Below are 16,693 nucleotides of genomic sequence, written 5' to 3' on the forward strand. Positions count from 1 at the left end.
AGGCCAGCCTGGTCTACAAAGTGAGTTCCAGGACAGCCAGGGCTATACAGAGAAACCCTGTCTCACCTCCCCCCCCCCAATACACATACTTAAACTTACTTTGTTGTTAGTATTGTTATCGACTGGGCCATCGACATTATTATTACTGTTATTATTATTATTGTTATAATTATTATTGCTGCTGCTGCTGCTGCTGTTGTTGTTATAAACTGGGCTATCCACTGTTACATCACAAAGTTAAAGTAGAATATTAGCAGGGCTAAATCAGTGACAGTTATCTTTTTGAACGTCATACAAATTCTGAGCTGTATTTCATGATCAAAGGTTTTATAACTATAGTAGTAACCAAATATTTTATATGGTTGATCACAAATGGGGTAACATACAGTTATATAAGATAAAGCTAGTTCAGAAATCACCATCATTATCTGGTAAAATTGAGAGTACAGGCACTTAGTGGAGGCTGGGGATGTAGTTCAGTGGTAGAATGCTTGCCTAGAAAGTGCAAGTCCCTGGGTTTGATCCCTATGAGGGCTACAGACAAAAATATAAGAAACAATCACTTTTACCTTAATCTGTCTTATAAAGATGATCTTAAGAGATATGAAAGTGTGTCACCAAGCTAAATGTCTTTCTTGGGATGGAACATTAATAGCATCTCCTTCTGTGTATAGATTCAAATGTAACAACAACAACTACAACAACCAGTAAATATATAAAAATCTTGGCAGTCTGGAGTATTGGTGCCTTATTAGCTATGAATGAGACCTCTGAGTGGGGTGGGGATCAGATTCTAGACACACCATAATGTTAGCTAGCATGCATCTGATATTAGATAGAGCTGTAGCTTCATATCTTTGTAAAATTAGCATGAGGGCAAAATACACAGGTTAAATTTAGAATCATACTGGTGCCTCTAGCATGTAATTACCAACTGCTGCACATAGGAGCTGGAAGTCTTGGTGTGACTTAGAATAGGCTATCTTCCCTGCCTGAGCACATCACTTTATGTTTGGTGATGGACATGTCCACAAGGAGACCACATACTTTGGGGGAAATAATTTCTGTAACTGTCCTGTGGTTGTTTGTTTACTAACTAGCCACTCTAAAATATAGATCTTAGTTTAGAAGAATTGTAGAGAATTCACTTGTTAAAATTTATTGAACAATTAAAAGAAGCAAGCTAGGTAGTGACCAGGGTTAGAGCTGAATTATTTCTGGGAATAATGTAAATGTATGCAGTGTTTCTGATCTGCTCCTACTCGCATCAGGGCTTAGGGAGTAGAACTGGTTCATAAACTAAGAGAATGGACACACCCTCCTGTATAGCTCAGGGTACTTCTAGGCTTTTTTTTTTTTTTTTTTTTTTTAGTTCATTTGCTAGTTCTCTCTTTCTCTTGTTTCTAAGACAGTGTCTTACTATGTACCTGTGGGTGGCCTGGAACTTGCTATGTAGACCAGGCTGGCCTCAAACTCATAGAGATCCACCTGCCTTCTGCCTCCTGAGTGCACAACTTGTGGCTCCAGTTATTTCTCTTACTTCAGGCCCCCAATAGTTTCTCTTTGTAACCTCACCCTAAACTCAAGCCTTCATGGGCCTCCACCCTACCCTACTGGAATCCTAATGCTTACAGTTTACCAGAACACACCCAGTCACCCTCTCAGCAAATGACTAGAAGAGGAGGGCAGGCACTTTCTCATATGCAGATCTGTACTGTGCTCTTCCCTTTATACTCACAAAAGCCACTTTCCTCTTATTAAATTTCACTTCATGAAACCTGTGCCCTAACCTGACCACAACTCAGTGTCAGTTCTGTGCTTTATTTTCATTGTATTTTCTCATCTCGACTGGAAACTTGCTCAAATAAGGCAAGTATTTTACACTGGGCATGCTCACAGACGATGTACACAACATAATGTTTTGATTAAACTAACATAAACTTAGACTTAACTTTTAGTGTGAGGTTCTGAGAACTGGTACAAGGTTCTAACATTACAGACATTCCCCATCTATATTCCATATGAAGGTAAAGAAAGTCAAGGAATGTTCTGCTTGCTTGCCTCCCAAGCTCCCATACTGAACATATTTGCCTAACATAAATGTTGTGCCACTTCCGAACTGTAGTAGGCACAGCCATTTCCCTTTCACCTTCTTGCCAAAGTACTAAGTTTGTTCAAGGGCTGAAGGGTAGGCCTGTTCTGTCTGAATGGCACAGAATAATTCTATTCCAACTCTGAATAAATCCTAACACCTAAGATAAACATGTCAGTTCTATTGGAGATGCAGGCAACTGAGGCAGGCCCCGTGATGGCCAATGAAACATGAGGTTAAGTCTATAGGAGAGGTTTCTGGAAAGATTTCTTAAAAGACACGGTTAAAAAAAAAGGTCTTCTTTTCTTCTACTGGTTACTGTTTGTGGTGTCTCAAAGCTGTCAGAAGGATCTGCTAGAAGACAAAGCAGGAACTCTGATATGCAGATTTCTAGCTATCCAGCTATGGGCTTCTTGTCACTTAAGAACAAGTGCTCACAGGCCTTTAAGCCCAACACCTGGGAGGCAGAGGCAGGCAGAGTTGAAGGTCATTTTGGTCTATATTGGCGACTTCCAGCCCAGCCATTGGTACAGTGTCTCAGAGGCTTCCTCATAAAAATACATAAAAATGCATGCTTCTGGTTTGGAAAGCTCTGGAGGAAGATAAGGTGTATTTATTCAAGAATGACAACCATGAAGCTGCCTGTGGGAATCTGTTGCCTGTGGGTCTATGCTCACAGATCCTGTGGTGAATCTGACTGTTGGTTGAACACAGGAAACAGGGCTAACTGGGGATAACTCCATCAAGGCCACATAAGGTACAAAGCAATCTCCACAGCAGGAGAGCTGGTTTGCTGTTTCCTTTTCTTTTGACTTTGAATGTTTATCATCTAGAGCTTTTCCTCTCACCAGGTCTCTGTTCTTTCATGGTGTGGGTGTTCTCAGTAAACAAGGGAAGTAGAGACAAGCACACTAGACAGAGAAGCAGGAGATGTGCCTTTATAAATACACTAATTTGGTGTTTCAGCAGCATCACGTGCAAACGGTTCTCTATGACTGCTGAATTCAAAGGAGGTTCACCACCATACAATCAGCAGTCTACATTTTGATTCGTTACCTGAGTTACAGGAAAAAGAGTATCATCAGCTAAGCCTCACCAATGGAGGAGACCTCAGACTTGACTTAACCATTCTCAGTTTCACTCATGCCTTCTTAGAGGCTGAGCTCCCGGCTCCTCTCCCATGATTAGTAAGTACAGTAAAGGCAGACAAGTCATATAACAAAGTGTAAAAACGGGCTGTGGCAAAAATTATGCTGAGAATTTTGGTAAAACAGTGCCAAGATAGTGAGCAGGGCTAAGTTTCATCCTTCTCTCTGTAACTTCAGCCCTGTTACACAACAACTCTAAGTCAATGGGTCTTTCATCTTCTTGCCTATGTGGGCAACAGCTGCTTAGCATTTACTAGACAGCTGAAGCCATGAAGTCTGAAAAAGTGGCACAGACTGCTACTAGCCTGAAGCAGCTGCTGTAGCTCAGCATGTCCACCCTGGAATGTGGCTGACACAAAGCACAGGTGACAGCAAAAGCTGTGACTTTAAGAAACCCAGCATAAGGCTGGATGTAACTGTGGCCAGACTGGGAAAGCAGAGCTGCTGCTGAGGCTGACTGGTGAGGCAGGGATGTAGTGATCCAATTCACTCGTCCAGTAACACCTCTTTTTCAAAGCATTTTTCTCCAGCAAGTCCAACCCCTCCAAAGTTGCTTAGAAAAATATGGGTAAAGTTTTAAGATTATTGTTTGAAAGATATTTTCACATTATTTTACTTAATCCTAATAAATATTATCACTTATAATTATAGTATCTCAACAAATTCATCCCATAGGATAGTTCTAGAACTTATCAAAATTAATGTTAAGAATCAGGAGAGGGCTGGTGAGATGGCTCAGTGGGTAAGAGCACCCGACTGCTCTTCCAAAGGTCCGGAGTTCAAATCCCAGCAACCACATGGTGGCTCACAACCATCCATAACGAGATCTGAAGCCCTCTTCTGGTGTGTCTTAAGACAGCTACAGTGTACTCACATATAATAAATAAATAAATCTTAAAAAAAAAAAAAAAAAAGAATCAGGAGAAAGGGCCGGGTGGTGGTGGTGCATGCCTTTAATCNNAGCACTTAGGAGGCAGAGGCATGCGGATTTCTGAGTTTGAGGCCAGCCTGGTCTACAAAGTGAGTTCCAGGACAGCCAGGGCCATACAGAGAAACCCTGTCTCGAAAAACCAAAAAAAGAATCAGGAGAAAGGAAAATAAAGTGAACCACTTAGGCAGCCCCACCAATGCTGCTCACCCAGCATTATCATCCCCTGGTAAGTTTTCATATAGAAAAGGTGAAAAGCCTAGTAGTCAAAGGCTTTTGTTTGTTTTTAGTCAGGGTTTATCGTGTAGCCCTGGCTGTCCTGGAACCAGGATTAGCCTCGAACTCAGAGATCTGCCTGCCTCTGCCTGGGATTAAAGGCATGTGTCACCACCACCCAGCTACAACAATTGTTATTAGAAACCATCACATTATTTAAAAACCTAGGAAGATACATATAAATAATTCAATATTTCTTCAAAGTATAGCAAAGTCAGAATATTTTCATAATTTAAATAGGATTTTATTGAAATTTTGTTGACTCAGAAATCTTTCCAAGTAGAAAATTTACACATATTATGAATAACAGAGAAACCCACCTGTGAGAGGTGAAGGAGATCCCACTGGTGTTGATGGGTTTGATGGAAAACTACTGCTTGTGTGGTCAGGGGAATAAATCTAACCAGAAAATAAGAGATATATATGTATCAGAATACAATAGCAGCAAAACCACAAACCTGTTCATGGTGCTGTTCTGTGATCTCAGCCATACCACCCAAGGCTCACAGTGACAACACTTTCATCAAACTGTACACTGTTTTGTAATTAGAGACCAAAGGAGCTTCAGTTTTTAAACTAGGACAAAGAAATTACATAATTTCAAATGTGAAAGGAATAACAGATATCTATTCCCCCCCCCCCCATTTTAATTTGAATTGTCATTTTTTTTTCCTTTTTTCTTTTTGAGACAGGGATTCAAATAATACAAGCTGTCCTCAAGCTTGTTATGTGGCCAAACATAGTTGTTTTTGTTTTGTTTTGTTTGTTTGTTTTTAATTCATGAGTACACTCTCTTCAGACACACCAGAAGAGGGCATCAGATCCCATTGTGAGCCACCATGTGGTTGCTGGGAACTGAACTCAGGGCCTCTGGAAGAGCAATCAGTGCTCTTAACCAATGAGCCATCTCTCCAGCCCTATTTCTTTATTTTTGTTTTGTTGTTGTTGTTGTTTAAAAGACAAAGATACCTAATTTTTAAAATTATTGTGGTTGGAAAGTTTCTAATTATCAGCAGAAAATCAAGATGTGAGGTTGAATATGGCTGCACCTCTGCAATCACCAACACTTGGGAGGCAGAGGCAGAAGGATCACAAGTTCAAAGCCAGCCTGGGCTAAACAGCAAGCTATAAGCTATAAGCCATAGAGAGTTGTCCCCACACCTGTGACTAGTACTTGGAAGGCAGAGGTGAGACTGTAACTTAAAGGCCAATCTGGGCTACATATTCAATGCCAGGTTTGCTCATACTGAGAGGTGAGTCTTTACCTCAAAATAAAACAATCGATTATAAAGATAAAATACCTGAAAAGTAGACCATATTTAAATAATGTATTATCGAAGTAATATAAAAACAATAATCTCACAAAAATACTTAAAAAAAAGGTGGGGTCTTTTAGGTTATTTTGTTCTAGGTATTTTGAGTCAGGGTCTATGTTAGTAAACAGGATCCTGATAGGCTCAGAGAGACCTTGAGTTTGTGATCCTTTGTGATCCTTTTGACCTAGCCTGCAAGTTCTGGAGTTGTAGATATGGCCTGCCAAGCCTGGCCTTTACACATTAAGTCTGGCAAAGTACTGCACAACTTCAATCTTAGCACTTGGGAGGCAGAGGCAGGTGGATCTCTGTGATTTTAAGGCCAGTATGGTCTGCATAACAAATTCCAGGACAGCCAAGGCTACACATGGAGACCCTGTCTTAAACGACCCCACCTCCTCCAGTACACAGGCCCCACCCTTGTGCCCCCCCAAAAAAACCACAAACAAAAAGCATACCCCAAACTTAAAACCACCAAACAAAAAGTCTTCCAAATAAAGTCTTTGAAAAGATGGGCAGTGGTAGCACAGGCTTTTAATTCCAGAACTTGGGAGGCAGAGGCAGGTGAATCCTTGAGTTTGAGGCCAGCCTGGACTACAGAGTTAATCAAGTTCCAGGATAGGACAGCCAGGAAATCCTGTCTGGAAGTGAGGGAGGGAGGAGGATGGGAGGGAATGGAAGGGGATGGGAGGGGATGGGAGGGGAGAGGGTGTTTGTGTACCTTTGAAAAAGTTTTCTATGTTCTCCTTTCTAAAAAGCTAACCAAAGAAGATATAATAGTTACCCCTTAGTCCTTTAAAAAGTTACTTGTCTGCTTTAGCCCCAAGAAATGTATATTGTGAAAATTAAGCTTTCTCTCAAAGGACACTAAAACTTTTACAAACATGTCTCAACATCTTTATAGTTGTCAATCACTGTTTCTTATCTTCAGGAATAAAATGTACCTTTTATGAGCAACTAGTGCTCACTCATTAAGTATATAATACAGCATTGATGAGGGAGGTGCAGATAAGTGAGAAAACAGTCACAAAACCAACCACACTCACGGATTAGTCTGCACTGCCTGCCTGCCATTACTTCTCACTGTGAGAATTAACTGTGAAAGCGTTGGGGAAACACCCTCCATGGCAGCCTGCCGCTCTTCTGTGCTTGTGTCTCCTACTCTCAAAGACTTGCCTAGTCACTACTGTGCTAATAATGGCTTGCAATGGTAGAAATGAAGAGCCCGAGCTAGGAATTTCTACTGGAATGAGTTCTGGGCCTCAGGCTTACCTATGTCCCATTGCTCCTACTCTCCAGTCCCCTTTTCTTCTCTAGTTACCAGCAGTTTAAGCCTGGTGATGACCTTCCTGGTGAATGACTCCTGAACTGACTCTCACTGTCCCCTGCCTCACACTGGCTGCTGGCTTTGTCACTTGACAGGCTGAGGAGATCACATCTCAACTCTGAGTCACTACTCTGCTTCCTATCCCCACCATCTTTCCTCTTCTCTTTTTTATTCTGGCTGTGCTCCCCCTCTTCTTGGGCCCCCCACTCTTCTCTCTGTACACATCAGTATTCACAATTCTCAGTTTCTGGGATAAATATGCACCATTTTCACAGTGTTTTAAATCTGTGTATGTATGTGTGTGGAGGTCAGAAGACAATCTCAGGCGTTGTTCCCCAGGAGTTGTCCACCCTATTTTTGAGACAGGATCTCTCACCGGCATGACTCTCTAGTTGGCCAAGCCCTGGGGATCCATTTGTCTGTTTTCCCGGTGTTGGGATTTTAATTAAGTGATAAACTGCATGTGAAATTTGCTATAATAATTATCAGTAAAAAGATCCTTTCAATAACAGATTTTACCTTAGTAATTAGGTAATGGGGATCAAAAAACAGAAACAAGAAAATGAAAGAGCTTGTTATAGATCTCACTCCAAATCCACAAAATAGCATAAACTTTGAGAACAATTATGTCTTGAGGTTCTGTGATTGCTGAGAATTAATGTTAATGTTCTAGGCTATGTGTATCTCACACTTAGGTAGGCACAGGCTTTCTAGGGTATGAATGGACTGCCAATTCTTCAGCACTGCCCTTTCAATGAAGCAATCCCCAAGTATGTCAAATGCTGGGTAGAGTTCCTTTATGTGGAAGAAAGCAGAGTTTATACTTCTTACTCTCATAAAGAGAGGACATATGTGGGAGGAAGAGTGGCACAGCAATACCGGTACACAGAAGCCTTTCTGATGGCAGATCACTTCACCAGCCTGTATCTCTGCAGGCTCATTCCATCACCAAAACAACTGAATCACATTATTTCATAAAAATCGTGATTTCTTTAGAAATCCTAAATATCAGGCTTTTTTGGCAAAGACCATTCTAAATGAAGATTTCTCTCTCTATTTTCTGGTGTTTAAGGAAGAAAATTGGTGTTTATTGAATATTGGTGTTTAAGGAAGAAAAAAGTCACGTTAAAAATGGAGGTGGTAGTGGCTTGAGTTTGGGGCAGGAACAAAGTCAGAGCTCATTTTACATGCAGCCCACAGGCACTCATAGTTAAATGGCCAATGATGAATAACTCCCAGTACCTTCTGCCAGACTTAAACGGTAATATTCCTCATTTTACTGCAGCAAATGAGGCTCCTCCTCCTATCAGTCATGGTCTATTCCAATCAGTAGGGTGCCAATAAAGCCAGAGGCTAATGAAAGGAGCTTCAGACAAACAGAAACAATGGAGAGCTCCAGGCCCAACCCTGGAAGGCAGAGTCCAAGGTTTTAAACACTGAAGCTTTTGGACATTTCAGTTAATCTTTATTATGCTAATGTTATTGAGTCTAAGGAACAAAGAAACTTATTTCATGAATTACTTCTAAACGTCAACTTCCCTGGATTTTCTTCTCTTTTGTTAGACTACTGACCATTTAACTCTCTGGATTAAAACACACACATTCTCCCTCTCTTCTTCCCTCCCTGGCTCATAGAAATCAAAACATAAATTATCACAAAGAAGTCTGATATAATCAACAAAGTTAAACAGTCTTCTCGTTTGATCTCTTCTAAATTAAAGACTGAATGTTTTGATATGGTATTAGGCACTGAAATAAACCAGATGTTTCTTCCTCCATATAACTCTCCATGGGCACAGTCTTAAAGGGTGATTGTCTGGCAAATGTTCAGGGACACACAGATTTTTCCTTTCCTTCTATCTACCCACGTCTATTATCTAAACTAGTGCACAATCCACAGGGCTTTGGGGACTTTGTGTAAATACCTTCATGTACAATTCTCTTTCTTGCTATCCTGAGATTAAGACCACAATTATCCAGGCTTAAACCTAAAATAAAAGAACCTTTGCAAACGCATTATCTGGCCTTACATGTTTAATCACGCAGCATTCTGCGTGTTCTTTAAAACCTAAACTGAAGAACAAAGGTTGTACCCTCTGGTGTTTCACACATGAAAGACCGTCTAAAGCAACTAGGGAACTAGAATTAACTTCTAATGACAACAGTAGTATTTTCCCATCAAAAATAGATGCTATTATTATATTAGAGATACTGCATTCTAACCATTTGTAATACTTAACATAAAATTCTGATATGCATTCAGATTCGCACATATAATCCTCCCTAAGTTTCTTTCTCTCACTTCTCCTAATTCTTTCAATCACTGTTTTTGTTTTTTAGTAAATTTTAAAAACTAAACACTATTAATGTGAATGTGAGTCTGTAAGGAAAGCTGAAGAAACAATGCTGTTGGAGAAGTAGGGGGAGGCTGAAGGGACAGGAAATGTGCACATGAGGGTCTGCAGTGATGGACCAGATGGAATGTATCACTCTCAGCTATGACAGAAATGATTTATGGAATGACCTGGCTGTAACAACACAGGATGGCAGAGATGAGTTTCCATGACAACCAAAGCCCACCCACTGGCTAGATTAAACATTTCTTCCTGGCCTCCACTCATAGTAAATTTGGACTTTTTTTTCCAAATGCCATCCTAGTTTCTCTAGCATGCTGTTCATAATATGGAAGGAAAATCAAGGATGTCAGAGTAACTAAAGGAAGATTGAAAGACCACCGAGAACATTACAAAGTTCTGTGTGTTCATACCATAGTTTCTTTACATACATTTTCCTCAGAAAAACAAAATAACTCCCAAATGGAAGTTTTATTTTTAAAATTTGCTTAATATTAGTAGTCAAATGCTACTTGTTCCTTTACATGTGCATGAACGATCTGCTGTTGGATCTTCTAAGATGAGCAGACTCAAACATGGCATGACAATCAAATACCCAAGAAAATTTCTTCCTACACAAGTTTTCTTCAGTGGGGAAAAAGAAAAAAAAAAAAGGTAGAGACAACTCTCTTTAGTTATTTTGCACACCTCTAAGGCAATCCCTATAGCACAACTTCCTAGACACACAAAGCAGTGGAGAAGGGCAGTCTGAGGCTAGTTCCATGTGGGTCCTACTGTATATGAGCTCTCCCCTTCTAGCTAGTGATTCCTAGGGCAAACTACTTAAATCTTTTGAGCTCAAGTCACTTAATCTTTAAACCTCAGTTCCCCCAAATATAATGTGGGGGTGATAATGTCAACCTTACAGGATTTTCTTGAGAATTAAACAAAACAGGGCACAAAAATGCTTACTGTGGTGCTGAGCAACTAGAAAGCACCCAGACCACAGTTGATCATTTCTGTGGGTTTGTACCACCACCATTATTATGTGTGTTCCAAGATTAACTCCAGCAAACATTTACTGGGCTCCACTGTGTGCAGGACTCCACTACATGGTAGAAGAGTTTGATCTGGCTTCATTTCTCAAAAAAACCTCATACTTAACAGCTATAGAGAAAGGTTTATTTACTCAAACAATACATAAAGAGGTTTCTTTCTTCAAGAGCTCAACAGCTGCTCACTACCAGTCACATATCAGAGCTCTGCTTTCTCTATCAATAGCAAATATTTAAGAAAGTTCACTGCACTTCAGACAAAATATAATCCTAAGAGACATACTTCTTAAGAAAAAAATCGTCTAATAAAAAACTTTACAAGACAAAAAGCATAATTTAAATGTCAAGAATTAGATTTGAATCTTTATAGATCATTAATAAATGCCCTTCTCTCCTTTCTGGTCTGAGCATTCCAAACTAATTGTAACATTTTAAGAGTCAGATATAATGAACTGTAATTGTTGTCCCTATTGTTTTGATGTGATAAAGACTAGCTGTACTATATTACAAAATATCTTTGAATCAGTTTTATTCATTTAGCTCAAGTCTTTCAATAATTCTGAGACCCACACCCTGGTTTTTGAGTGAGCCAGCTGTAGCTATTGTTTTTTTCTTAAAAAAAAACAAAAAACAAAAAACAAAAACCAAAAACCCTAAAATATAAATAAAACTATTTCCTATCTTCTTAAAGCCCATGATAAGGCATTTCCTTCATATTTGATAGATTGGATTTTCTTTTTTGGTTCTCCTTGATTTATTTGAGTGGGCCACTAAGTATTTAACACACATATTTCCCCAAATTCCTCTTTGTGCCTGTTCCACTTAAATGAAGACATATTTAAATGAAGCCACAAAAACAGATTTTTTTTTAAGTAAGGAAAGAGGTGTTAAGCATGAACTAACTAGTAATATGTATCAATATAAACAAAAAACAGCTCTTCAATGAATAAGAATGTTCAAAGTGTTCTAACAATGGCATTTACTGCCCACAAAATCTAAACCTTAGTTCATGAGTACAGAATCCACTCAGTATAATGTGCAAACCCAATACTTACAGATGCCAAGGCCTTCCCAAGTGCATCACCCGTCTGTGAGCTTCCAGCAGCATTCCCTCTGGTTCCTGGATGGTTCAAATAGGTAAACAAATCATGGAGAGCATGAGGAATGCTACTTCTTTTCTTAAGCATGTACCTATGACTTCAAGGGCACCCTGGCTTACGACTTCATATATCACAGTGAATCAGGAAAACTCTTATGTGCTGTATTTAACAATCTATAAAAATAAAAATGAGTTCCTTATTGGTTTTTAGATTAATAGAACTTAAAGGTTAATTATCTTCTTATATCTTTATTAAAACTAAATACTAAAACTTTTATTGAACACTATGGATTTCAACAAAACTCTAAAATTAAGGTTAGGAGTATTCCTAACCCTGAAGCTCACCTAGGATGCTATCCGATCCATTGATGGGAGGAGTATGGGAGGCGGCAACATATGGTGAGCTGCTGGTACTACCACGGTGGAAGCTGGACATTGGCGGAAGACTTGTGTTTATGTCTGTTGGTGACACTGAGTGTGGAGGATAACTCTAGGAAAAGGGGAAAAGAGACACGATCGTATCACATGTGTTCTGAAGGCTGGGGATACTGCTTAGTGTGCAGCACTTGCCTAGCATGCATGACAGTTTGAGCTCGCAGCTGCATGCTGCTCACTCAATGGCTCTTTTCCCTGCTCTCCCTCCCCCCACATACATACAAATAATGAATAAAAAGCATGTATTTTCTGAATATATGAATGCACACTAGACAATCTGCATAAAAGGATAAAATGAGCAAGACCCATGACTGATTAGTGTGGCAGGGTAGCCATACTGAAAAAAGTAATTATAAAGAAAGCCTATAAAATGTCAATGTTCAGAAGTTTTGGCATAATCAATTTTTATACAAAGAGAAACACGTGAGGAAAAAATATTATTTGATAGCCTACCAAGCGGTCATGTGAATGAAGGCTGCCATAACTACTGGACTGAGACATGTGGGATGTGGAGGTCCCCAGAATTCCACCAAAACCAGGCTGGCTCATCCCATTCGATGAACTCCAAAGGTCAGAAGAACTGTGGGTCCCATCTAAGATGAAAAGAAAAACAAATACAAAGTTTTTCTAGCCAGAATTTTCCTTTTGTTTACATACAAAAAAATTAAAAAGTATAATGATGTGTGTTTTCAACTGTCCAGTTGCTGCAGTCTAGAACCGTTTAGGAAAAGTTAATTCAATTCAAGACTGCCTAGATCAGACCTGCTGGGGATGTCTGTGAGGGGTTTTCTTAATTGGGTTAATGGAATGTGAAAGGTACCATTTTGTTGTCCATTCCCTGAACTATTTAAGAATGAAAAAAGTGAGCTGAGAATATGGGCACACAGACTCACTTCCCTCTACCCTGGACCATGATGTGGTGTCACAGTGTGTTTACATTCCCACCACCTTGACTTACCTGCTGTGATTGCCACCCTTCTCTAGGGTGTTTTTTGCCAGGGTACTTTATCACAGCAACAGAAACAAAACCCATACCTGCAGATATTATTCCCTTTCTTTAATCTAATATTCTATCAGGTTATTTTTTTCCCTCCCAGGCCCCAAATTACTATTTTAAAAGAAGTAAATTTTATAGTAAGAAAAAACCAGCTCAAACTGTAATAGATCGGTCATTATAACTCAAGTATATGTCCTCAAAAGACATATTTCCTACCAAGAAAGTTTTAACAAACACTTGAAATCTGGGGACAAGTTGCATTTAATTTTTTGATTAGATGTTCTTCCAAAGGTCTTAACCCATAATAGGCAACACACATCATATCAGACATCCTGAAAGTGTGGAATGGAGAGGTTTCTCCCACAGCAAGCCTAGGTAAGAAGTGACTACATTATATAGTGAAGCCTCAGATGAGATGTCAGCAGTGACTCCACACCCAAAGCACAGTCAAGAAACCATTTATGTAACAATGGACTGCTTCCACATACAAACTTCCCACAATACTGAACCACAGAAGACTAAACAAACAAAATGATTCACCAGACAGGAATCAGAAGAAATGTAACAACCAACTCTTCTCTCAACATGTCTCACTCAGTTTTCCATACTTACTCTTCCTGTTGGTAATACTATGTGTGATACAGAACTGGAACCAGAAACCAGTATTGCTTCTAGCTTTTGTCATTTAAAATTCTAAAACAATCATGGCAGCTTTATTTATTTTTCCCAGTCAGTAGTTAGATAACCAATCCAAACATTTGTTGGATAATTTAACAAAATTAAAATTAGCAGTGAATGCCCCTAGAATATTATATGGCTAAATTTTAACTGGCTCCAGAAAAAAAATCAAGACCAAAACAAAACCAACCAACCAAACAAAAAAAACCTTCAAAAGCACTGCCTGAATCTGTGCATAGATGCTCCTTTTTCTCGTACTGCAGCTAGCACACTGACAGCTCTGGCTGCTCTAACAACTGTTTGGTAGTGCTTACCTTGCATAAAGAAAGTGCTAGCAAACATACTGGTTGGTGGCTTGGGAGATGGGTAACTAGGAGATTCACGGTTGAAATCGTCAGAATTTGGGGATGGTGCATATACCTTAAAACAAAACAGGTTAATTAATTCAAATGTATTACTTACATAAAATGGTATCTATGTTCCACAAAGATATCTTATCTCTATTAGTACATATCACAAAAAACAACAACAACAACAACAACAACAACAACAACAACAAAACAAAACCAGGAAATCAAAGCAAATTCTGTCTTATTCTTAAATTTCAGGTACACTTCCAACTCCACCATATCTTTGAGAAAACGATTATTTCATTGTTAGGGCTGTAATAATTTCCTTTAGTGAACATTTGCTTCAGATAAGGAAACTATGAATATTTTGAACTATCAAGTGGCCAACACTTACAATCCTTAGGAAAACTAAATGGGCATCCAAATAAACATAATGAGTGAAATATAATCGCAGCATTCTTAGGACTACTGAAACTTAGAAGAAAAGCAAAAACAACAACAAAATAACAAAGTTACATATGAAGCCTGGCACAGTGGCTAATGCATGTGCTCCCAGTAACTAGGAGGATGGATGGCTTCAATGCCAACCTTGTCAAAGCAGTGAGACTGTTTTAACACCAACTGCCAACAAAATGTCTTATAAGAAAGTCACTGAGGAAGCAAGAGACAGTTAGGTCCCTTTTTGGAACAGGGCAGCAGAGGGGTAAGATGTAGCTGCTAGAGTTCCCCTGTATCATGATGGATCCACAAGGATTCACCACTGGAGGCATCAGATTTAAATAAGGCTTACAAGATTAGATTTTAGTTGTTGCGCCCAGAGATTGAGTTACTATGGTTTCTGAACTAAAAAAAAAAAAAAAAAAAAAGTCCCCAAAGGATTGTAAAAGTACACCAGAAGCAAGAAAGAAGGGAAAGTAAGTTAATCTTAGCAGCATAAGAAATTAATTTTGTTTTGTTAGGAGTATATCTATTATATTTCACTATAAAACAAAATTTAAATTTCTCATAGAGAAAGTTAGCATTATCATTATGAAGACATATACAAAAACATACATATTATATGGTCATTAAAAATTTCTGGAAGTATATAGGAGAAAGTTAGCAACAGTTACATCTTAAAAGTAGGAAAAAAGACTTTTAGTTTATGATGTGTTTTAACTTTCCACAGCAGAACAGGAGAGAACTGGGGTTCAAAGCACACAGCTTATTAGCAAAGCCTAGCAAACAAGGCCCTGGTGGGTTAGTACTGGTTTTTACATCAAGGCTAAAATGAGAACAACTAAAAAAAATTACAAAAATTATATTCAATTATATATTCACAAGCTATCAAAATTTATTCTTCTTGAAAGGCATTAACCATACAGATTCCCAGTCTTCTTGAGTGTCGAATTTCTCATCTGTAAGGTGCTTTATCCGGTACCTCAAAAGGGAAGATGACATGAGGTACTATCTATAATCAGATGTCTAGCACGGTGCTTCTGAGAATGCAGGTAAGTAGCCCGTGAGAGCTAACACACTGTATCCCACCACCCCAACGGAAGGTAGTGCGCGGTTCTAAACTGCCCCGATCAGTTTCCAATGACATTTGTCACAGGCTTTGTGGTAGTTGACTCTACTCATAGGAGCACAGCCTATTGAAGCACATAAAAGAAACATACACCTGTGGTCCCTAAAAAATTTGGGAGAAGCTATGTTCTTAGAAATTATACATAAGGTCTTGACAGAGAGTGTGACACACGTATGTATTTAACATAATTTCTAATTTAAACTTATTTCATAAAAGATTGTATTAGGGAGCTGGAGGAGATGGCTCAGTAGTCAAAAGGCAGGGGACCCAGGTTCTGTCCCCAGCACCCTCGTAGAGGCTCATTCATAATGATCTACAATTCCAGTTCTAGAAGATTCAACACCCTCTTCTGGCTTCCATGGGCAATAGGCATGAAAGTGATGAACAAATGTATATACAGCCAAAACACCCATATACATAAAATAATAAAAATATAAAATGTATTAAAAAAAAAGAGGTATTAAAAAAAAAAGAGACCATGCTAGATTTAAGTAAGTGTGTGTGTGTGTTAAATTTTTCAGGAAAAGAATCTAACTATATTCTTTTTCTTAAATTTCTTTTCAAAGCCTGGCATGGTGGTACCATCAGTTCCTTACATGCCAGATACAATGTTCTTAAGATTTAAAACTTTTTATAAGTTTGCTTTTATGACAACAACAAAGAGAAATATCTATTTTGATTCACAAACTTCTGCTAAATTAAGAGTAATGGCTATCACATAAAGGAGGGAACTAAGGTCAGTAAAACAAACCAGGGTGAAACCTCATATTAAAGGCAAAGTTTTTTTTTTTGTTTTTGTATTTTAAAGAGAAAAATCTCTGCACACAGATTTTGGAAATAAAACCTTTACAAGATAAAGCTGAACAGAATGGCTCACACCTTTAACCACAATGCTGAGTCTGAGGACAGCCTGTCTACAGAACAAGTTCCAGGACAGCCAGAGGTATACAGAGAAAGTTTGTCTTGAAACAAACAAACAAAAACCCCAAACTCTCCCCCCTAAAAGAAGACCTTACAAATGAAGATGGTAAATAAAACTCTAAGCATCTTTATTGTTTACACACTAGTACAAGTTCAGGTTTTCATGACAGAAAC

At 38.8% G+C, this 16,693-nt stretch overlaps 1 protein-coding gene across 8 annotated transcripts in view; it reads right to left on the reverse strand.

The window, feature by feature from the left end:
• Tcf12 (transcription factor 12) overlaps positions 1–16,693 on the reverse strand; it is a 257,308-nt gene that overhangs the window by 27,157 nt on the left and 213,458 nt on the right. For all 8 annotated transcript variants that reach the window (XM_021171999.2, XM_021171997.2, XM_021172001.2 and 5 more), the window contains 5 exons: positions 13,996–14,101; positions 12,460–12,599; positions 11,917–12,061; positions 11,528–11,592; positions 4,765–4,843 (listed from right to left, as the gene is read on the reverse strand). In XM_021171999.2, the coding sequence (XP_021027658.1) occupies positions 4,765–4,843; positions 11,528–11,592; positions 11,917–12,061; positions 12,460–12,599; positions 13,996–14,101 (535 nt within the window). The remainder of the gene's footprint in view (positions 1–4,764; positions 4,844–11,527; positions 11,593–11,916; positions 12,062–12,459; positions 12,600–13,995; positions 14,102–16,693) is intronic.

The sequence above is a fragment of the Mus caroli genome, chromosome 9, assembly GCF_900094665.2.
Source record: "Mus caroli chromosome 9, CAROLI_EIJ_v1.1, whole genome shotgun sequence".
Lineage (NCBI taxonomy): Eukaryota > Metazoa > Chordata > Mammalia > Rodentia > Muridae > Mus > Mus caroli.